This window comes from Nelumbo lutea, chromosome 3, assembly GCF_056320005.1.
Source record: "Nelumbo lutea isolate HS-2025 chromosome 3, American lotus-T2T, whole genome shotgun sequence".
In the NCBI taxonomy this organism is placed as follows: Eukaryota; Viridiplantae; Streptophyta; class Magnoliopsida; order Proteales; family Nelumbonaceae; genus Nelumbo; species Nelumbo lutea.
In genome coordinates this window covers 69360441-69384396 of record NC_142686.1, presented here as the reverse complement: position 1 = coordinate 69384396, position 23956 = coordinate 69360441, and the positions used below count along the sequence as shown (strand labels likewise).

The window sequence follows — 23956 nt, the reverse complement described above, 5'->3', positions numbered from 1 at the left end:
AAAAGAGAAGCACCTGACAGTGAACACTGGACAGAGATACTCAGATCTTGAGATTTGAGATTTTCCAGGAATACCAAAGGGCTTTTTTTTCCCTCATTTTACTTGGAATTCTTGGAATTTTTTTTCAAAGCCTAAATTCTTGGATCCACTTAGAGCTTATCCTTGTTTACAAAGCACAGAGTACTTAAAATGGAAATTTTAGGTGTTCTCTTACATTTATAGTGCAGTCAAGATGGATGACCTGGAATCTATTGGGTTCACGTACCTTGGTTATCTTACATTTATAGTGCAGTCAAGATGGCTGAACATAATACTAGATCTGGAATAGAACTAGAGATCACAAACAATAAACTTTAATGAAAAAATAGCATGAAAAGAGTCAAGTTAATTTTTCTTAGTTTTCATTTTTTTCGTGGGCAAAGGAAAAGAAACCCCACCAGGAAAATTACTAGGACAATAAACTCACAATATAAAGTTATTTGCACAATAGGTTTTGTGATTTGGAGTATAGTAAAGAATCCAATTTATAATTTATAAATGATATTGCAGAAAAATGGAGAACCATTCGATGGAAATGATAACATTCACACCATTGCTCATACTTGATGTTCAATTATGGAATCCAGTGACGAACCGTTGGATACCTGCAAAATCATATACTACTTTTACATTGTGGAAACTAGTTTCTAGTTTGTTTGTCAAGAAATCTGCAAGGAATTCACACTGCTTTTCACCATTTGTCTGCACAGAGAAGAAAACAACAGAGTTAAAAATTTTCCAAATCAAGATGAATAGACAAAGGACTTATGCAAGAAGTTACCATAGCTATATATAGAAAAAATGAAAAACTTGCTTTTAACTGAATAAAATTCCTAAGATATCGGGCCAATTGTTAGAAAAGAATTGAGTACCTCAAAAGCAAAGAATCCACCAGGCTTCAACATCAAAGCAGCTCCTTTACAAAGGTGGAGAAGATCATCCATGCCATTCTCACCCCCATCCAGTGCAAGTCTTGGTTCATGTTTACCAACTTCAGCTTGCAACCCAAGGATCAGATGACTTGGTATGTATGGTGGGTTACTCACAAGTCCCACTAGTGCACCTTTTACATCATCCAGAGGTTCAAACCAAGATCCTTGTCTTATCTCAACTTTGTCCTGGAAAACACACTAACAAGTAAAAAGCTTGGATTTGGCAGGACAAACTGTGGAGACATTAGTGGTCTGTTTGTGTGCAATGCGCATGCATGTGTCACAATTCATTCTTATACAATGCAGTAAGGTGGTGTCAAAGGTGTTCATTTATCCTCTCTTCCAGCATAATGAAAGAACAAAAAAGAAAAAACTTTACGTTTGTGTCCATGCATACATATGATATATCTCATCACTGTTGTCCCCCTCAGGTGGAAAACCAAGAAAGCCATGAGCCAAACAAGTTGAATGTGTAACCCGTGGAACAAAATCAACTTGTATTAATCCATACAGAATCTATGACCCAACATACCCTGTTTTCACATCTATTTTTATATCAACAGTAGCTAAAATATAAAGTTTAGCAGCATTTCGGGAAGCATTAGTTAGAAAAGAATAGATAGTAGACTCATTAGAAATTCAAACTTCAAATATATCCAACTTTTACGAAAACAAGTAACAAACAAATTCAAATTAGCAGCACAATTTAAAGAGAAAAAGAACTAAATGAAACAAAACCTCTATAACTCTATTCCTTCACTTGTACTGGGATTTTTTTTCCTTTTTTTTTTGTTCTTTATTTTCTTATTTTTTGAGAAACATTGGGAGAACACATACTTGTACTTATCATGGATCTAGTCTTGAAAGAGAAGAACCACAATTGCATCAGAAACTCCTAGACTGAAATGTTTAACTTTGATGCTACCAAAATTTTATGGTGTCTTAATTGGGAACACAGTGGAATATGAAAGTTCTTCAAAACAATTATAGCAGAATAAGATGGAATAAGAGGAAAACCATCATCAAGTACTTATTTTTTTAGTCAAAGTTATAAAGAAGAAAGTATAGAAGCAACACTTAGGTGGCATTTTTAAGTCTAAAATATCGCCATTTATGTTTGGAACTAATAAAAAAAGTGGTTATTCCCTTTTAATTGCATTTGGTTACACCTCTGAGGTTCTGATAAGCTCAATTGTATCCAAAAATTTGTTCTGGTTGATAACTAATAAGTGATTGAATCACCCATGTTCAAAGGGAAGAAACTGCAATAGCAACCCAGATAAGCATCTCCAACATGATAGTCTAATCAAATTTCTGATAGACAGTTCAGACATAAAAACAAGTTTACTCTTATAAGATCTAATGAGACTTCAATCTTCCAAACACTAACTTATGTTAAATCAGGAGAGTTTTACCAATTTAAGTATAGAAGAGACAAAAAAGCACAAATACGGACCATTGGGAAAAAGGGCAAGTCATATTAAGTGAAAAAGGAGAAAGAAGAAATAGATTCTGTTTAAGAAAGTAATTCTTGGTATACAGATGCGCACTATCCTATCTTACCTAAAACCTTGCAACAGAACCAGCCTGCTATAAAACTGATAGGACATAAATGGAAGAAAAATAAGCACCTGATAAACCCATAAGGCCCCCTAGAATGAAGCTACATTTTAAAGCTAGAGAACTTACTTCCTCTGGGCTTATCCAGAACACCAAGAAACAATGGAAACACTAGAAAGAAAACAATGATTTTGGAATGCAGAAAGATATTTAGTTAATTAGAACTTTTCCAGAAAAGGCAGCAAGTTGGGCCACATAACTAAGAAGGATAGGGAAAAAAAGGAAATGTTCAAACTCTAATGAAGTGTTCCTAACAAAATGGATCCAAGCTCTTCCGCAACTTTAATATCAAGGAGGAAATCAAGTGGACGTTAAGACTTAAGAAGTAACAACTAGATATAAGATATGCTTTCTATTACAACGCCAAGTTAAAGCAGCAAAGGAATTCAGCTTGTGCAACGTTTTCTAAAGAAGTTAAGTAACAACGTCTTGTGTCTGGCAGATATTATCAGATTATCTAAACTCCAACATTCTTGGACTCACCTACTAGGCTACATGTATTTGAGAATTTTTACTTTTTAGCACAAAGTAGCAGCTCCTGTGAAGATTTAAGGCATGGAACAGACACATGACTCATAACCTTTTCCTTGACAAACTTGTCAGTTGTCACTTCAATCACTGTGAAAACAAGGTGACAATTTTCCGAATAACTAACCTGCAACACATACCTCTCCACATTGTACGCGGCAACTGAGGCTGCCACTGGACTTAAATCCGTCGCAATGACCTTTCCTCCACTACCCAAAATCCTCCCAATTCCTATAGCAATTGCTCCACTTCCAGTTCCCAAATCTGCCCATATTCCATCTCCCAAGCCTTTATTTTCCAAAACAACCTCACCCACCAAATCCACAATCAGTTCAGTTTCAGGCCTTGGAATCAAAACCCCTTCTTGAACGCTCAAAATCAAATCTCTCCAGTGTTCGCATCCCACTATATACTGAAACGGCCTCCTTTCTTCAATTCTCTGCTTCCATAGAACGTAAAGCTCTTCTATATCCGCCTTTAATCTTACCAATCTGCCATTTTTAGCAGAACCCAGTTCGGGTACTGTGGATTTATCCTCAACTGCATCTTCTAGTAGCCATTTGAGCTCTCTACACAAGAGAATGGTATCGGGTCCGTTGTCAATGTCGACGAACTTGGACCCAACTGAGAGGGCGAGGCTTTTAGCCCACTCTTGCCATTTTTGGAGGTCTGACAGAGTATAAGAGAAATTTGGAGACCTAAGAAACAGAGGAATTTGAGGATTGGGAGAAGTGGGCATTGATGAAACCGAATTGGATCGACTTAAAGCAGCGAAGAAAGGTGGTTTTGGGCGTTTGAAGACCAGAGAAGATGGTGAAATCGTTGAACGGATTGCACGTGGGAAGCTCGAGTTCATCTCTCTCTCTCTCTAACACGACAAAACCCCTACATATCGTATCTATACTATATACTATACTAGATTGAACGGTTTTGGGCCGGTGAATGGTGATCGGTGAATATAAAATTTACTGGAACAATAAATATAAAAAAACAAATTTGTTTTCTCTTAATTATAAACTAGCGGAGAGGGCCTGCGATGACGGGCTCGCTCATAAATCATCAGTCTCGAGCTTGATTTGAATTAGAGATTTAAGCTCGATTTAAGTCAAAAGTTTGGAAGTTCGAGTTCGGCTATTTTTAATTGCAGGTTTCTCAAGTAGTTGAGGTTCAAGCCGAGGTCTTCCTTAATTGATGAAGTGTCGAATTGAGGTTTTCCTCACAGATGAGGTATCGAGCTAAGGTCTCCCTTGATTGACAAGGTGTTGAGCTAAGGTCTCCCTCGGTTGTCGAGATGCTAAGTCAAGATCTCCCTTAGTGACCGAGGTGCCGAGCTGAGGTCTCCCTTAATGGTCGAAGTATCATCTAGCTTGAGCTTGATTCGAATTAAAGACTTGAGCTTGAACTCAGGAGTTTGAACTCGCTTTTGATTATAAGTCCCCTAGCAGTTGAGATGCTAAGCTGATGTCTCCCTTATTTGGAGAAAGAGTGGCATTCTTGTAATTTGAAAAAAAAAACAAGTGAGAGAGAGAGTTGATAGGAGAGAGTGGCATCTTATAATTTGAAAGAAAAATAAAAACAAAAGCGAAAGAGTTGGTAGAGAGTGGTATTCTTGTAATTTCTATGAAAAAAAAGGAAAAAACTATTGTTAGATTCCAATTACCTCATCCTCAGGCCTTCTTACGTACACATTTCAACTTAATATATTTACTAGCAGAAGGGGCCCTGCATTGCAAGGGCTCGCTCATAAACTATCAAGCTCAAGCTTGCTTTTTATTTAGAGACTTAAGCTCGAGTACCTTTGATTACAAGTCTCTCAAGTAATATACAAATTTTAAAAAATATAAAAATCATATAATTACTTTACAGATATAGAGCCATCATCCAATGCCCATATTATTTATTATATCTTATTTTGGATTAAGGATCATTTTCGTTCCCTCTTTCCCTCCCTCTTCCCTTCCCTTCAACAAGATAAAATTTCTTAGTATATATTACTTAATTTCATTTAATATATGTTTTTTAAAAGGCATAGTCCAATTTGGGTCATTAGGCAATATCTGAATTCGAATTCAATATCCGATCGATAGATATCAATAATTCTAATTAAATTACATATTCAAATATTTAATTTATTTAAATATAACTAATTCATTATTTTAGGTAATTAATAAAAACATAGAATAAAAACCTCGTAATAAATATAAGGTCGCAGTTGAGTCCGGATTTGCTGCTCGCAGCCTAGCGCCTCAAAACATCCCCACAAAACGAGCGGAGGAGCCTAATAGTCATTACTCGTTAGGCATCCATTTCTGTTAGCCCCCTCCCCCACCCCTAAGCCTTATTTGGCACTTTCTAATTTTCTATTACATTCCCGCTCAAAACCCTGCCTCTCCTCTTTTCTCTCCAACAGGTAGCAACGAAAGAATGAAACCCTAGTGCCCTCCATCGGTTGCAGTGCTCTCCCCGGCAGCCAGTGATCTCACCGGCCATAATAGATTATGGCTACAGTACGAGGGCTTCTCCATTGGGTTTTTTTTAATTTTTTCACATGCAAGCTACGACACCGATGACCATTACCAAGTTCAGGATTTTTCCCATTTCATTTTTCTTTTCCTTTCAAACAATTCAAATTATTATGATTTTTACTTGGTTCATCAAGCCAAAACTTCTAGTTGGAGTGACTATTGATGAGGACAGATTTAGCCCTCTAGTGAAATTGTGACATGTGGCACCTCTCATGACAACTAGGCAAACACCCAAGCAACAACTTACCAATTTGGACACCCGAGCACCTGTCTGGCCGACTTGGCATGGCTTGGCGTGACCTGCACGTGGCCTACGGGCGGCTTGCACGCGACCTGACGCGGCCTGCGCACGACCTGGAGCGGCCTGCGTGGCCTGGCACGGCTTGCGCGGCCTGTGCGACCTGGCTGGATCAGCCTGGCACATGATCCGACCTGGCTGACCTAGCTGCCCATAAGACGCCCACTGATGAACCACAACGACTTACCCCGCGAGCTCGGTAGCTCACCAAGGAGCTCGGTAGCTCACCAAAGAGCTCGCCAATGAACTAGGCAACTCTCCAAGGAGTTCGTCACCAAGGAGCCAGGCAGCTCGGCAAAGCTCGCCACAAGCAGCTCGGCATAGCTCCCCCGGGCAGCTCACCACTTGTAAGGTAGCTCGGTACAGAAGAGTAGTTTGGCTTATCGTAGGAAGATCTCCTGCTTGGCAACCTGGCCCAGACACCAACCCGCCAACTAACACAGGCGCCGACCTAACAACCTGGCCCAGGTGCCGACCTGGCCGCCTGACACAAGTGCCAGCCTGACAAACTTGAGGAGTTCACCACCGTACCCTGGTTTTGACGGGATATGATGAGTTTTACCGTTTGAAGGCTTTTCACCCACCTAACTCACGAGGACACCACTATATAAGGACTCCGACCCCCAAAGCCAAGAGGGGGGAAAAAGGATAGTAACCCCTGCTCTCTAGCTCTCTCATTTCTCTCCAAACTCTCTGTAATTAGAACGCTAACTTAGGCATCGGAGAGTCCTCATCGGGAAAATACCCCCGGGTCCTCTGATTCAGTTCTTGCAAGTCCCTCAGCTCCCGCCGCCTACAAAGGAGAGGAAATCACCTCATGCAGAGGGCAGTCGGGTTGCGCTGCACCAGAGAGCTCCACCATCCTTTGAGTTGCAGGCCGCCTAGGAGCAGGTCAAATGACGAGTCCACCAGGCAGTTCTCCCCCAGGTAGTTCGCTACCAAGTAGTTCACCACCACGCAATTTGCCACTAGGCAGTTCTCCCCTAGGGAGTTCGCCACCAAGTAGCTCTCCACTAGGGAGCTCGCCACCGGTTAGTTCACCACCAGGGAGCTCGCCACCAGTTAGTTCACCACCAGGGAGCTCGCCACCAAGCAGTTCGCCACCAGGGAGCTCGCCACCAGGCAGTTCTCCACCGGGTAGTTCTCCACCAGGGAGTTCGCCACCAAGTAGCTCATCACCAAGACACGTCACCACCGGGTCAAATAACGAGGTACTTAGCCAAAAAAAATTTATACATCACAAAAAATTGGTACATGACCAGAAACGGTTACATCAACTATAATCTCTCTTAGTTTGAATGACTATTATTGACGTTATGAATAATTAGTTTGCATATAGATTGTATTTTTTACTAGTTCATGAACAACTGCTAAGCCTTTGTTCATCTTCTTAGCGTTGCATAATTACTAGTTCATGAACAACTACTCTTGGGTTATCAACTTTCTCTTGGGTTTTTTCTATAGGTTTGATGACAAGCTGGAAGGGACTTAGTAGCAAAATCTTTTCTAATGTATAACTGTTATTCATGACTACTGCATTAACCTCATACTTAATTGAGAGGCACAGTGTATGGTTAGAAGTTCTGCATCTCATGGTCGATAAGTTGTATTTCTTTCCCTTTAGCTTCTTTAGATATTGAATCTCCTGGAAAAAAAATCATATGCAATAGAATAATCACGACCTTTAAGCTTAATCCTTTTAAGGGCATAGATTGTACAATTGGATGAGATGACATTGTAAACCTCATTGCTTCCTCCATTCCCAATCTTTCCAAGCTGTTGGTAATTTTTTTTTTACGAGTGCTAGATGTCCCCTTACCACTTACAACCTTCTTTGGTTTTTCTAATTTAGAGGACTCCTATTTCATATTTGAAGATGTGTTTTTGGTTGATGGATCATGTGATTGTATATCAGAAACCTGGTATGAAGTCTTTAGCTATTTTATCATCCATATGGGAAGGTGCTTTTACATGGTCAGCATTTCCATCAGCTAACCTTTCACGTTGCTTCAAATAATAGGCATGTTGTCCCTTTGATAGTCCCTGATTAGTAAATCTTGTGGTCTCAAATGCAAAGGCAGTCGTTTTAGTTGAAACCACTGCTTGGTCTGCTAACATATTACTATTGCACTTAAGCATAGAAGATGGTGGATACATGGAATCTCCTTGAGTAGCAGGTTAAGGATTCACATGAGGTTCTATTTCCATATGAGAACTACTATCTCGACAAGAACAAGAGTTGTAGGTTGTTGAATTCAGCATAGGTGCAGATGCTGAATGGACTAATGTTGTAGTTGAACAGGGATGAGAGTTTGGGCAATAAAGGAGAAATAAGCAAAATTGTTGGAGTCTCATTTCATCGATGACCGTAGGGGGGTGTTGTCAGAATCTATTCTCATCGGTAAAATCGCCAGCCGTTGGAGAAAACATGACAACCGATGGAGGGCATTAGGGTTTCATTCTTACGTTGTCGTAGAGAAAAGAAGTGAGGCAAGGGCTTTAAGCGGGAATACACATAAATAGAAAGTGACAAATAAGACTTGGGTGTGGAGGGGGGAGGGGGACTAACGGAATGGAGGCCTAACGACTGTTGAGCTCCTCCACTCGTATATAGAATTCACATTTTGCGAGGAGCTTTTGAGGCGCTAGGCTGTGAGGAGCAGATCCGGGCTCGTCGCGGTTGGCGCGTAGTCCCTGCATTTTAAGTGGGGGAAGGGCGGTAAAACCTTGAACTTTGTACATCGGGGGAAACAACCGTTCTGTTTTTTCTTCTTCTCAGGTCACAGCACGTAGGCGAGATGTTTTTGTCTCTCCGGTTTACGTCCCATCATTTTCTTTGTGATAATTCCATAATTCTCAGTCGGACCTTGTTTTCCTTGCGAAGAAATTGCTCCTTTACATCGCCATTGAAGATAAACCCTAAAGCTGTTTCTTTCTTTAACAAATCAATCGATGGAGTCCAACAAGCTGGGCCGAATTCTAATAATCTATCAGTGAACTCTGTTGATAATACGTTCCCTTTTCCAGGTATCTTAAGTTTTCCAGTTTCTTCGTTCCATTTTTCTTAGTACATTAGAGCTCTTCGTGACTGCGAATACTTTGTTCATGTTCGTTTGGTTCGTCCTTTATTATCTGTGCATTGTTCAATCAATTATAAGCTAGGTAGTTCTTAGAGCTACGAACTTGTATCAAGCATTAATTTTGATTTTGTTAAAATTTTATTTTTCATCTGTATTGTGATTAAACCTAGTAATCTTTTATAAGATGGTTCAGGATTGGAGGATGCTTTGATTGGTTACATATCGGGCAAGAAGAAGGCCACTGAAGTTGCTCACTCGTAGGTATTTTGTACCAGACTCCTGAGTTCTCTATATTTACTGTTCATGTGGAAATGCTGTTAAGAAGTTCATTTTGTTAACACTGCAATTCCTGTATACTTATTTCTTGTTTACTTTATGGATTCTCACTCTATGTACTTCAATTGTTCATTTCTGCTATCTTCTAAATGTTCATGTGGAAGTCAGTTGAAATTTGAAAACGGATTTCACTGTAGATCTTTTATAAATTTTGTTAGAAATAATGAAAATGGCATATTGTCCTTGTGGCCTACCCACCTGGGGTCTAGCAATATGATACTTTTAGATAATCCTTATGCTCTAACGTTAAAGATATTACCAATTTGCTCAAGTACCTTAAAAATGAAAAAAAATCCCACAATTTGTTTATCGGTGGAGCAAACAACTAATACCTGTTTCAAATTGTAAGTATCGGGATGTGTGTATACAATTCCTCACGTTGTTGAGACTTACCTTCTTGTCACTGCTAGTGTTTTTTTTTCCTTAGAATTTATTTCAGAAACTTTGGTATGTTTCACTCATTTTGTATTTCCATGATTCACTAGGATATGGAAACATTTTGTTCAAAAAGGGGACACAGTAGTGGATGCTACCTGTGGCAATGGTTATGATACCTTGGCAATGCTTAAGTTAGTTGCTGATGATTCAGGAAATGGCTGTGTTTATGGAATGGACATTCAGACTGTTGCTCTAGAGAATACTTCCTTGCTTTTGGATAGATTAGTCCATCCAAATGAGGTAAAAGCATTCACCAAGTCCCTTTTGTTCATTTGTATGGGATCTGAAACATGAGATCATTATTTCAATTTAACATGATAAGGCAGTATGAGCATTATTAATTCCTTTCTAGAATCTACTGTTCCATACTCATAGCTTCTTATTCTTTGACTGCCTGAACATGTATGCAAAATATACTCAGTTTCTTTTGCATACATGTTTTCCATTTTTTTTTTCAATCCATTTTTCTTAGTACATTAGGGCTCTGCAAGACTGCAATTACTTGGTTTATGTTTGTTTGGTTTGTCCATTATTATTTGTGCATTTTTCAATGAATTATAAGCTAGGTAGTTCTTAGGGCTATGAACTTGTGTCAAGCATTAGTTTTGATTTTGACAATGAACTCGGTTGCTGTATTTTAAGTGAGGGAAAGGCGGTAAAGCCTTGAATTTCATTCACTTTGTATTATTTGAATTTTGAGCATTATTTTGCATAAATGTTCAGGCAGCCAAAGAATAAGAAGCTATGGGTATGGAACAGTAGATTCCAGAAAGCAATTAATAATGCTCATTCTAACTCATCATGTGAATTTGAAATAGTACCCATGTTTCAGATCCCATAGAAATGGTTTCCATATCAAACCTGAATTGTTTTGACCAGAATGTGGGAAATGCAGAAGTGCTTCTGTCTGGATATTGGCATGTGCAACCCCTCCTAACCTATCGGTCCTTATGCATACAACATTATTAAAATTGTGCAATGCAGTGTATAGAATCCCAAATGAACTTGAATCATGTTTTTTCCATTATGAATCATGTAACTCATGCAATTCAATGTGATTCTTTTGTAACTTAATATGACTTCTAGAACTCAATTTTGGCACAGTTGTTTTTACTGTTTTTTTTTCTTTATTCTGAAAATAACCAACCACATACAATCATAATTAGAATGCTGCTTTATCAATTCGGCAATACTTATATCTCTAAGATGCTCAGATCTTAAAAAGGGGCAACTAGGGACTAGTGAGTAGTGAATAAACATAAGACTTTCATCTTCATTGTTAAGATGTGAAAGAACTTCTGAAACTAACAACCTTTGACCCTAGAAATACCCATTCCATATTTATTATTCGCACTGGTGTTATATTTTGTTGCTTTTTCACAAATGGGCTTAGTATGTTCTGGTGTCTTGATATCATAATTGTATTTTATTCTTTTCATGGTAAAACATCATTATAAGTTCATATGAAATTTATCATTTTCAATTTCATCTGGTCATCATTGTTCTTTTTGATCTTGTCCTTTTGGCTGCAATAATAATTAGAGTTGGCTAATTGATTTTCAACCAATTCCTCATTCTTCCTTGGCATTATTTGCAGAGAATGCTTGTTAAGCTATTTCCTGTCTGTCACAGTAGAATGGAGGATGTTATTCCGAAAGATACCTTTGTCAGGTACACTTTTAACTTAACTGTTTTCCTGGATAGTAAAAGTAAATGTTAGTAAATGAAAAAAGAAGAATACGGGACAAGTAATAAGAAATCACCAAAGAAAGAACAAGAACAAAACTCTGAACTGTGCCTATGCTAAAAAGCAAAGCCAACTCACTGCCACCAAATCGGCTTTGTGGCCCAACCAAATTTGGACCTCACAACAAATTGGCCACACTGTTACAATGTCTGTTGACCCACACCCATGTGCCCATAGCAAAATCAAAACCAATTGCAGCGGTTCCTCTACCTCATTTACCCTTGCCTCTCATGCTCTTTGATTTAACTCTGAAAGTGATAGAGGACAAGATCAAATACTTAGCAAGAACTGTGATGCCTTATTCACCTCAGCCGTCTCAACAATCAAGCTACCCCTATCTCTATTCAACTCCCTCGTTTCCTCCACTTCTACTGGATCCCTATGGGAATCAAGAACAGACCCCCTTCTCTCCTCCTCTTCCAGCTGGTTGAAAATATCTGCTGTTTTCTCTTCCCCATCCACAATCACAGTCACTATTACCTTAATCCCACAAGTTTCCCTCTTGATATTACATCTAATGGTACACATGAACTAGTTCTGTGTGTTGTAATGAATGATTAGTTGTGTGAGCTTTTTATTTTATGTTATTGGTTATGTTAGTATTGTTGGGCCTAAAGTTATTGGGCCTGATTTGGTTCTTTTTGTTATTAGTCAAATGGTATCACTAGTCAGGGGTATAAGTGTACTTTCATGTAACATTATTATCTTAATATAAATATCACTATTGAGGCCGGGTTGAAATCATCAACCACCCATTATCTCTTTCTTCTCTCCTTTTTTCTCTCCTCTCTGCTCTAAACTCCATTGCAGCTTTGCAAACATGGTATTAGAGCATTGAAGACTGGTTTCTGATTGATTTGACAAGCTGTTTATTTTTTTTTCATCTCCTCTTTCTTTCTTCCACTTCTTTTTTTTTTATTGGTCAAGAACAGCTAGGTCTGATTGCAACTCACAAGGGACCTGTATCTTGGGTTTTCCTTTGGGTTTAAGGAAGGTAAGTTTCAGACCCTGTGTATGCAGTTATGCTCTACTAGACTTTATTCAAAGTCAGTAGCCATTCAGCTAATAGGGAGTCTAGGACAGATTTAGAAGGAGAACTGATTAGATGGTTCTAGTTTAACCTTGGATTGAGGGTTTAAGGTGCTGCAGATTGCAGAAGAGTTTTTTAGGTGTCAAAGGAACTTGCTTACTTGGAGAAGTAAGAAGCAAAGTGTTGTTGTAAGATCAAGTGCAGAAGCTGAGTGTAGGGTAATGGCCCATGGTGTTGCAAAATTGTTGTGGCTCAAGACTCTACTTAGTACTCACCAAATTGGCGATAAGGATTGCTAGTCCTTTCAAGCTGTGTACCATGACAACAAGATTGCAATAGATATTGCTAATAATCCAATACAGCATGACAAAACCAAACATATTGAGGTTGGCAAGCATTTTGTGAGAGAGAATTGTCTTAGGTGAGCCTTTTTTTTGAAGAGTAATGAATAAAAATTTTATTAAAATTAAAAGCAGGTATAATCTGTTCAGGTGTCAAGATGACCCCACTACAAACATACATCAAAAGCATCAGTCCAGACTGAAAATGATTCACATTACAAACTGATATAGGATGACTCCTAGAACACTCCCCTACTTTCCTAAAGACCCTTGGGTCGCACAAGATGACCAAACCTCTTGTCAACTCCACCTCATTCAACTCCACCCACCCCCCACCATCCCTCCCCCAGATCTCATTCATCCGAAACACATCAAAAGATTCCACCTTCATTCTTGCAAGAGAACTACATCAGGTTTCTGCTTTCTTATGAGATTGCTCAACAGAAACCTTTGATTTCTCTCCCTTAAAACCCATAACGTCCAACTTAAGAGCTTCGTCCTCTCCCCTCTTGGCTACACATCAATAGTGCCCCTCACTCTACAGTTGCAGCTTGGTCCTCCTCCCCCCCTCTATGTTCCAACTTGCTTTCTTCTCTCTTTTTGTCTCTCCCTTCTTGTTTTGTTTTTGATTTTTTTTTTCAAATTGTTCGAAAGCAATTTTGGCAAAATCCTCTCCTCCCCAAAAGAACAGCCTGAGAGATTTTCCCAATGTAACTTCTCTATCGACTATCCTATTCAGGTCCAACTTCCTTTTTACAATTATCTCATTGCTTCCTTTCTCAGTCGCCCCTTCTGCTTCCTTTTCACTACTCACCTTTCTTGTCCCTCCTATTGAGTTCCCCACCCCTGCTGATAGCTCCTGCTCCTCCTCTATCTCCTGGCCTAACCCCGAAAACCTCCTTCTATTATACACCTTGTTCTACGTTCAGGTTTCCTTTGTCTCCCCCTACCGCTTCCTTCTTCTCCTCACTTCCTCTTCTTTCACCAGCCCCAGTCTTCTTCCTTTCGATTGCACCTTCTTCTTCACTCGACTCGATAAGAGTAGAGGAAGGGGAGGCAATGGAGCTTACCTCTCTCGGTTTGTTTGCTGTTGTGAAGACTTTAGACTAGGTTGTTATCTCTATTTGTTTTGCTGATACTTCTGTGTTCGTCGTTGCAGCCTTGACTCTAGAGAGAACATAAACTCTGTCTTGGCTTTCGTCTGGATGTAATAAGTGCAACACTTGCTCCGATTAGCTTGCATTCATCTTTTTTGGGTCGTTGTGGCTTTCCTCCCCTTCTCCTTGAGTTGAAACCTCCTCCCTTGGAATCTCTGGTTCTGTGAGTTGCGTAGAGGCCCTGATCTCTTTTTTCTTCCTCCTCCCTTCTCTTACCTCTTTTGTCACTTTTCCATCATTCCCATACTTTGTTATTACCCAAACCCACTCATCCCTCCCTAATTTTCTTAGTAGACAAGTTTGGACAACCTGTTTTGATATAAAAACTATAAAAGAAAGAAGAAAAGAAAGAGAAGAAAAAGGTTTCAACTGAGAAAGAGAGAGAAGAGAGATAGAAGAGAATGGGAGAAGCTCATAATTTGGTTTGGTCGCCCATTTCATTAGATTATATACTCATAAATAAAAGAGAGTACAAAGACAAGTATGCCCTTAGTAAGTCGGCTACTTGTAAGAACTTAAAAACATTCTTAACTTAAAACATAAACATGGGCCTAATGCCCAATAACTCCCTAACTATGCTATGTAAATATAAAACATATATTATCAGGCCAAAATTCAACACTCCCCTTCAAGTTGGGAATAAATATCACACATTCCCAACTTGTGTAGATCATGCTCCAGCTTGTTTCTTGCAATTCCTTTTGTAAGAACATTAGCAAGCTTCAAGTCAGATGCAACATATGGCAAGCAAACTTCTCTGGATGTTGCCCTTTCCCTTATAAAGTGTCTATCTACTTATATATGCTTCGTCCTATCATGCTGAACTGGATTGTGGGCAATGTTAATTGCTACTTGATTGTCACAATATAGCATCATAGGTTTTTCAGCCTCAACTCCAATCTCCCCTAACAAGGAACGGATCCAGAGGAGCTTTGAAACATCATGTGCCATGGTTTTGTATTCAACTTTTGCACTTGACCTTGCCACAACTGTCTATTTCTTACTCTTCCATGAAACTAAATTACTTCCAACAAGAGTACAAACTTTTGATGTAGATCTCCTGTCATCTAACATCCTGCTCAATCAACATCTATGTAAGCCTCTAACTTCAATTGTCCATGGTCAACAAACAATATGCCTATAACTGTGTGTCTCTTTAAATAGGAAAGTATTCTGTAAATAGTCTCCCTATGCTGAACTCGTGGGGCATGCATGTATTGACTCACCATTCACTGCAGAAGAGATGTTTGGTCGTGTCATACATAAGTATAGAAACCGCCCCACTAACCTCTGATATCTTTCGACATCCTTCACTAGTTTACCCTCTGAAGCATTTGTCCTGTGGTTTTGATCAATAGGTGTATCAACTGCCCTTGCCCCAAGTTTTCTTGTCTCCTGTAGTAGATCTAGATTATACTTCCTCTGTAATATGAAGATCCCATGCTTGGATCTCACCACTTCAATGCCCAGAAAGTACTTCAGCTCCCCAAGATCCCTAATCTCAAACTCTTTGTGAAGATTCTTCTTTAGGGTATCAATCTCACTCAAATAATTTTCTGTGACTACAATGTCATCCACATACACTATCAAAACTGACACTAGTGACCCCCTCCTCTTCACAAAATGAGTATGATCAAATTGAGTTTGAGTATAGCCAAATACAACCAATGCACTTCTAAACCTATCAAACCAAGCTCTAGGTGATTGCTTTAAACCATATAGAGACTTCTTCAACCTGCATACATTTCCTTTTTCCACATTATTGTAGAAGCCAACTGGAAGGTCCATATACACCACCTCCTTCAAGTCCCCATTGAGAAAAGCATTCTTCACGTCATGTTGGAAGAGTGACCAAGAATATAACCTTTTGCAACTGGTGCAAAAGTTTCCAAGTAATCTATGCCATAAGTCTGAGTATACCCTTGTGCAACCAACCTCTCCTTGTACTTTTCTTTACTCCCGTCAACCTTATACTTCACTGTATAAACTCATCTGCATCCAACTATCTCCTTGCCATTAGGTAAATCAACAATCTCTCATGTCTGATTTTTAATCAATGCTTTCATTTCCTCCTGCATAGCGGTCTTCCACTCAGGTTTGGAGAGAGCCTCATTGACACTCTTGGGTATAGACATTGAGCCAAGGGAGGAAAGGAAGGCCCGATAGGAAGGGGATAATCCACTATAGGAAAGATAGTGTGAGATGCAATGAGTAGTGCACTTCCTTTTTTCTTTTATGAGGGCAATAGGGAGATCAAGGTCATTTGCAATGGTGTTAAGAGCAGGGGTAGTAGTATCAATAGGAACGAAACCCTTAGGGGGAACATGAGGCATACCTGGGTCTGTGTCAATTGAACTTGGAATCTTTGAAGAGTTGATAGGGAGTGACATGGGTTCCTCTACTGTGGAATCTGAAGGGATGGGAGATCCATCATATGAATGGCCGAACCATGCAGGGTGACTGGGCGAAATTTCAAAAATTTCTTTCTCCCATCTGGGAATCCTATTCCTTGATATAGAAAAACTGCAATTTTCAAGGTTCATTCTTGAAACAAACCGGACCAAATCTAAAACCAAGATTAGGGAGAGGAATACCTGATACAGAATCCATGCAAAAAGCTCGTTCCAACGTAGTTGTTCATGCCCAAAGAGGGTACCGAATCCTTCCTCCACCGAAGATAACACAACTTAGGGTGAGGCAAGATCAACAAGGATATTCTTCAGCAAGAACCTCAATTCTTCAGCAAGAATCCGGTAAGGATGTGAGCACACCTTCAAGATTGACTCTTCCAGCAAGAATCAATATCAAGATCCAATCTTGATCACTCCAAGAACTAGAGATCGAACAGGGTAGGGCGACAAGAGCAGAGGGGGCGAGAACTGGATGCATAAAGTTGTCAAACTGTGTAACCTTTTTCCAGTTCACCTTCCTCCTTTATATAATCCTTAAAGAGTTAACCTCCTAATCTGATTAGGAGTTTTCTTGATCCAAATCTTTATTTGGAAATGGACTCTTTAAGTGATAAGGTTTATCTCTTATCTTATTTGTAGATTAGGATCAGTTTATCCTAATCCAAATAGAAGTTTCCTAATCCAAATCTTTATTTGGATTTGGACTCTTTAAGTGGATAAGAGTTATCCTCTTATCCTTATCTGTGATCCATACCCAGATTCACCCCTATTTAATTAATCCAATTAACCTAGTTCGAAATGGGCTTTAGGCCCATTAATGATCTTACACTTAACTGATCTTACACTTTAGGCCCATCAGGTTTATTATCCCTAAATGGTCTTATGCTTAATTTCTCAGCCCTTAATGATTATACACTACCCGACAAGAGAGGACCTCTCCATCGGTTGCAAGGTAAAGTGTTGCACTCCCTACTCACATGGATTCCGAGAATTAAAACCTTTTGCAAACATTTTGTGAAACCATAATATATATGTATATCTCTATATAAATATATTTTGCAAAACAAATCTCAACAAGTTTGAAATCAATTGCCGACAGTTTAGGTTTCCATAAGAGAGTGCATTTCCCGATCATTCACTTTGTCCGACAAAGGGGCTGATCTTGTCACTATGATCACCGACTCAGGTGAATTCTCGGATTGCCCCAACATACCCAGGTCTTGACCCCCTCTAAGGATCTTATTGATTGGCATATCAAAGACAGCTCAATCTAACACCTAGTGTAGTACTATAATCGAGTCTAGGGGTTAGGTATAAATTTTCAGTTTTGCCCATCTGTCTCCAAGGTCCAGGGCATAACTAGAAAATGGTTCGGTTCAAGGTTTCAAATAAATCCACACTACATATGCTTTAGGTCTCACCCTGGCAGCAGAGACAAGCCGCCCAACCGGCTTGGCAGCACATTAATGTCAACCTTGGCAGGATAAACCTCTCCAGGTCTATCCAACAGTTGTGAAGATTCTAAACTAACACGAGTCTCATAAGTGTCCAGTTTAAGGGCATTACACAGAAACACATTATAATAACATGAATCAATTATGCACTTTATTCATTTACGATAAATGTCAAAAGTATATCAATCTGATTGGAGCTAAGGGCATACACTGTCTAACAGAGCCAACCTCCCTGTGTTGTCGTAGGCACTATCGTGTAAAACACTAAGAGAGAGGACACAATGGAGGTGGCAAAGTGGGTGAGATAGGTACCTTAGACACTAGAGTAGACAAAGGAGTTGGAATAGGAAGTGGTATAGATTGTTCACTTCTTTCTCCAAAACACTCCCCTTGAGAAGAATCCCCGAGAAAAAAGGTGTGGACCCAAAAAAGGTGATATTCATAGTAACATATCGACTTCCGGAGATTGGATCATAACAACGATATCCCTTCTGATTTCCTGCATACCCAAGGAAAACACACTTCTTCGCCTTAGGATCCAATTTTGAGTGGTGAGGACTAAGAACATGGACAAAGCATACACATCCAAACACCCTTAGAGGAATATGGAATGTTTCCCCCTCAGGAAAAAGAAGGCTGAACGGAGTGCTCTATCCAAGAACACGAGAAGGCACCTGGTTAATCAAGAATACTGTTGTAAGAACTGCATCACCCCAAAAACGAATTGGAATTGTAGAGGTCAACATCATGCTTCTTATTACTTCCACGATATGTCTGTTCTTCTTTTCTGTTACACCATTTTGTTGTGGAGTATATGTACAACTGCTTTGATGGATAACTCCATGCTCCAATAGGTATGATGCTAGTTTTTTTTTTAAAGTATTCCCTAGCATTGTCTGATCTAGACACTTTCACTCATACTTCAAACTGTGTTAGCACCATTTGATGGAATTGTTGAACTAAAGACTATCTCATCACCGGATCTCATCAGATATATCCAAGACTACCGAGAATAATCATCCACAAACAGAAGAAAATACTGATAACTACCCATAGAATGAACATGGTATGGCCCCCACACATTAGTATGAACAATATAAAAAATAGAAGAATGCTTTTTATTACTTGCTTTAAAGGAATATCTACAATGTTTTCCAAGTTGACAACCCTTACACTCTAAACAGAACAAACTATAAGACTCGAACAATTTTGGAAACAGAAAACGCAAAAAAGCAAAAAACAAATGTCTTGATCGATTATGCCAAAGCATAATTTGATCCACTAACTCGGAAGCGCATCAAGAAGATAGATTCCATTCACCCCACGACCACTCCCAATTGCCCTCTTTGATTCTAGATCTTGTAAAATACAATGACTAGGGGAAAAATCACAGAACAATTCAAATTCTTTGTTAAGCTACTAACAGATAAAAGATTAGTGCTCAGTCTAAGAACATGAAGGACAAAAGGTAGGATAATGGTATCTGTTATCTGACAGATCCTTTCTTAGCAATGGGAACGTGTGATCCATCAGTTGTGGAAACTTTATCTCTACCAGAGCAGAGGTGGTATGAGGTGAAAATGATGGTCATATGTTCTAAGGTTCCTGAGCCTGTAAACCAGGGAGGTCTCCCCTTGTAATTGAAAGGATGAGAGATCCATCCCATGGACGCCCAAAGATTGCGGAATAAGGGGCGAATTTCAAAAATTTTTCTCTTCCTTCAACTGGGAATCACATTTTTGATTTCAGCACTAAAAATGATCTGATGTATTTCTTGGTCTCTCTCAAAGCTGCCTCCCCCTCCTTTTTGTTAATTTGAAAAGATCAGCTCCTAATCCCATTAGGAGGTGCTTATCCAAATCATATTTGGATCAGCCTTCTCTTTTAGTGATAAGGTTAAACCCTTATCTTATCTGCATTATTAGATTAGCTTTATCCTAATCCCATTAGGAGGTTTCTAGATCTGAATCACATTCAGATCTGGACTCTCTGAGTGGATAGGATTAAGACCCTATCCTATCTGCCAATCCATCTCAGAATTCGCCCCTTTAATTAACTAAATAGATAGCCCAGTTTGAAATGGGCTTTAGGCCCATTAAGCTTATGTGCTCACTCAACCTTCCTAACTGCTGCCCAGTTGGGTTTCCTTGTATGGCGTGGGACCCAAGCATTGATCTACACATCAGCCACATGGGTTCGGCCCAACCTTTGTTACAAGGCCTGGTCGAATACACTGTTAAGACAGTGCACCCCCTGAATCCCATCAAATGGGCTCTATGGGCCCAACACTTACCCTAAGTGGTCCTTGGGCCAAGCCACCTTGTAACACCGAGGGACTGTGGGCAGATGCAAGATTAGCCCATCAGGTATTATCCTCAATGGTCATACACTTAACCTCTCAGCTCTTAATGATCATACACTGCCCGACAAGAGAGGACCTCTCCCTCAGTTGCAAGGAACAGTGTTGCACTCTCCACTTATATGGATCCCGGGAATTAAAACCCTTTTGCAAACATTTTAGAAACCATAATGTATGTACTTTTATATCTCATAAAAAATATACTTTGCAAAACAAATCTCAACGGTTGAAATCGACTGCCGGCAATCTTGGTTTCCAACAGTGAGAGCGCATCCCCAATCATTACCTTTGTCCGACAAAGGGGCTGATCCTGTCACTATGATCACCCACTCAGATGAATTCTCGGATTGTCCCAACATACCCAAGTTTTGACCCCCGCTAAGGATCTCACTGATTGGTACATCAAAGACAGGCTGATTCGACACCTAGTGCAGTATCATAATCGAGTCTAGGGGTCGGGTGTAACTTTCCAGTTTTTCCCATTAATCTCCAAGGTCCAGGGCAATACTGGAAATCTGGTCCAGTTCAAAGATTCAATTAATCCCACATTGTATGTGCCTGAGGTCTCACCCCGGTAGTTGAGACAAGCCACCCCAACCGACTTGGTGGCACCACAGTGTCAGACTTGTCAGGATAGGTCTCCCCAGACCGATCCACTAGCTGTGAACATTCTAAACTAACACGAGTCTCAATAAGTGTCCAGTTTAAGGGTATTACACAAAAACATACCAAGGGAACATGAATCAAATATGTACTTTTATTCATTTACAATAAACTCATAAAGTACATCAATTTTGATTGAAGCTAAGGGCATACAAAACTGTCTAACAGTAATGGATACACAATTTGCAGTAGCATGTGAACTACTTGTGTGTAAATGAGATAGAATGACTACCTCTTGATCTACCTACACCTTGCTGTCCACCTGATAATGAGTTGGAATGGGTTGTATCTTTTTGACTTAAAAATTGCCCATATCTCTCTAATTTGTCCTTCACTGCAGCTACTGCAACAAGCTTATCTCCCTGCCTAGTAGCTTTCACCTGGTTTCTCAACTGATAGGCTTTAGCAGCATTCTCATTCTGTGAATATGTTTCTGCTACTCCATCCCAAATCTCCTTAGCTGTGTTAGCCCATAGAAAGCTCTTATATGGGGCAACATGGAATTATACAGCCGAGTCACCACCATGTAGTTCTCCTGTATCCATCGGGAATGGTTAGTTTTATGTTTCTTTTCCTCATCGGTGAAATACCCCAATTTCCTACGAGCACCAATGGCCATCTTTGCAGATTGTGACCATTCTAAGTAGTTTATACCATCCAACTTGATTGTAGTGATGGTTCTGACCCCGAAGAGGTCTCCAACACCTTCTCCCTTGGATCCCATTTCTCTTTAAATTTGTTTTTAATCCACAACCCTCCATAACTCCAAGAATAGATTAGAAAATCAAATTGAGATGAAAAGAAAGGTATTTATCTCCTTTAGAAACCTCAAACACCCACTTGGAACCCTAGAAACCCCTTCCTCCAAAGATTCCGTTTTTCGTAGGAGTAGGAGAAGAAAGAGAAGAGGTTGTCACTCCCAGTGTTTTAAAAGCGCAAGGTGCAGGGGTCAATTTGCGCTTGAGGCGCAAGGCACAAGGCGGAGGCGCACACCTTTTTGAAGCAATGTGTAAAAATACAAAACAAAATGCTAAAAAATAAAAAAAATGTCAAAAAAAGATCAAAAAATATTAAACATTATATTAACAAAAAATATAAACCTAAATTTTAAAATAAATGTTTTATTTAAAAAACCTATTATCTAAAATTAAAATACATAAACATAAGATGCAAAGCATATTAATATGAGAAGTTAAAAATAAAATCAAACATATAAAACATTTTCAAGCATGTAAAACCTCTAATCTCTTTTTTTTTTTCACTCAATTGCATTAGTTTTAGTAGCTAATGTAATGTAAAACAAACATATTTCATTCTTGATTCTACGAGCCGCCTTTGCGCCTCGCCTGTGCGCCTAGGTGCACCTTTTAATTCATTGGTCACTCCCTCCAAAGATCTCCAAAAAGGCTGGGGCTTGAACCGCCCCTTTCAAAAAACCTCAAGGAATCCTAAAAAACTAGAGTGCCATTTCCTAGGTCAAAATTGAAGAGTCCTACTAAAACAGGACTCTCCCCCTTTCATCAATTCTTATTGATTTCGGTGTAAAACCCTAGACCAGCTGCAAGGGATTGCAATTCCACAAAAAAAATCCAAAAATTGGGCTTACCTGAAGTTTTCAATCAACCCTTTACTTTGTCATGTGGTTGGTCGATCTAGCGTTGCATGATGGAGCAGCTCAAGAAATCATTAAACCATAGTTTTCAATGTGCCAAGGCGAGGCTAGGCCACAGGGGGGCGCTTGTCGCCTAGTCGCCTAGGTGGGCGCCTAGGCAGTGGATTTTTTTAAGTAAAAACATGTATCCTATGGTAGTTCCCTAGGTTCCATAATCAAATTTCCTTAATAAATATCCATAGTTTTCATAAGAAAAGTATAAACTTCATGTTAAAATATAGAAAATCAACATATTCTAACATATTCATGAGAAGAAAAAGAAGAAAGAAAAGAAAATATAAAAATATAGGGGCTGGACCCCTATTTCTGTTATAGGTAAAGAAGAAAAGAAAAGGTGGAAGAAGAAGAAGAAGAAGAAGAAGAAATTAGTATATAAACACACACAATTAATAAAGAAAATAAGAAAATGTGTTGATTGGCAACATTTTATGTTCTTCCTTGCTTATTGGTTCAGGTTTTGAAGACTTTGAGAGTTCAATACAAGTTTTTAGCAATGCTTGTGTTGATTAAACCCTAACAAATAAGAAAATAATAAAAACAAATTGGTATATAAACATGGAATGAATATTTTAGTCTAAAAATGTCTATTTTATAATTATAACCTAAAGAATTTAAGAATATAGAAGTTTTTTATGACACGCTATAGAAAACTACTTGGCGGTTAGGTGAGGCGAGCCTCCAAGGGTGCCTAGCACCTAGGTGATGCCTTGACAACTATGCTTTAAACTTGCTTTGATACCAAGTAGAAGAGTTAGGACAACCTGTTTTGATATAAAAACTGTAAAAGAAAGAAGAAAAGAAAGAGAAGAAAAGGTTTCGACTGAGAAAGAGAGAGGAGAGATAGAAGAGAATGGGAGAAACTCATAATTAGGTCTGGCTGCCCCTTTCATTAGATTATATACTCATAAATAAAAGAGAGTACAAAGACAAGTATGCGCTTAGTAAGTCGGCTACTTGTGAGAACTTAAAAACATTCTCAACTTAAAACATAAACTAATGACCCTAAGGCCCAATAACTCCCTAACTATGCTATGTAAATGAAAAACATGTTATATCAGCCCAAAACTCAACATTCTCTTTGATCCCCTTAAGCTTTGGGACTTGTTCTTCTTTTTTCCAATTATACCCCCCCTTTTTGCATGCCTAAGCTCATAGAGCGAGATTTTTGTGTTCCTCGATTTTCTATGGGCTCCACCTATTAATTCCTCCCACTCGTCTCCCTTTCATAAGCTTTTCTCCTCATTTTTCTTTTGGAATTGGTTCGGCCCTTCAGCTACCTTCTCCATCATGGCTTCATTTGCCACATTAGCTGAGCTTGTCCTTTCC

The 23956-nt window shown here is 39.2% G+C and overlaps 2 protein-coding genes across 7 annotated transcripts in view; one reads left to right on the top strand and one right to left on the bottom strand.

The window, feature by feature from the left end:
• Positions 1–478: 478 nt before the first annotated feature.
• Positions 479–3995, bottom strand: LOC148865448 (RNA methyltransferase family protein). Its single transcript, XM_088980508.1, has 3 exons — positions 3247–3995; positions 912–1157; positions 479–741 (listed from the first exon to the last, which is right to left on the bottom strand). Exons 1-3 carry the CDS (start codon positions 3973–3975, stop codon positions 610–612), a joined length of 1107 nt encoding a protein of 368 aa, XP_088836634.1. The 5' UTR covers positions 3976–3995; the 3' UTR covers positions 479–609.
• Positions 3996–7882: 3887 nt separating this feature from the next.
• The window catches only part of LOC148865447 (S-adenosyl-L-methionine-dependent methyltransferases superfamily protein), a 51817-nt gene continuing 35743 nt past the window's right edge, over positions 7883–23956 (top strand). For 3 of the 6 annotated variants that reach the window (XM_088980992.1, XM_088980988.1, XM_088980990.1), the window contains exons 1-4: positions 7883–8969; positions 9207–9279; positions 9844–10036; positions 11394–11467. In XM_088980992.1, coding sequence (XP_088837118.1) covers positions 8741–8969; positions 9207–9279; positions 9844–10036; positions 11394–11467 — 569 coding nt within the window. In that variant the 5' untranslated portion in view covers positions 7883–8740. The remainder of the gene's footprint in view (positions 8970–9206; positions 9280–9843; positions 10037–11393; positions 11468–23956) is intronic. The other 3 variants (XM_088980993.1, XM_088980989.1, XM_088980991.1) reach the window with 1 other exon arrangement.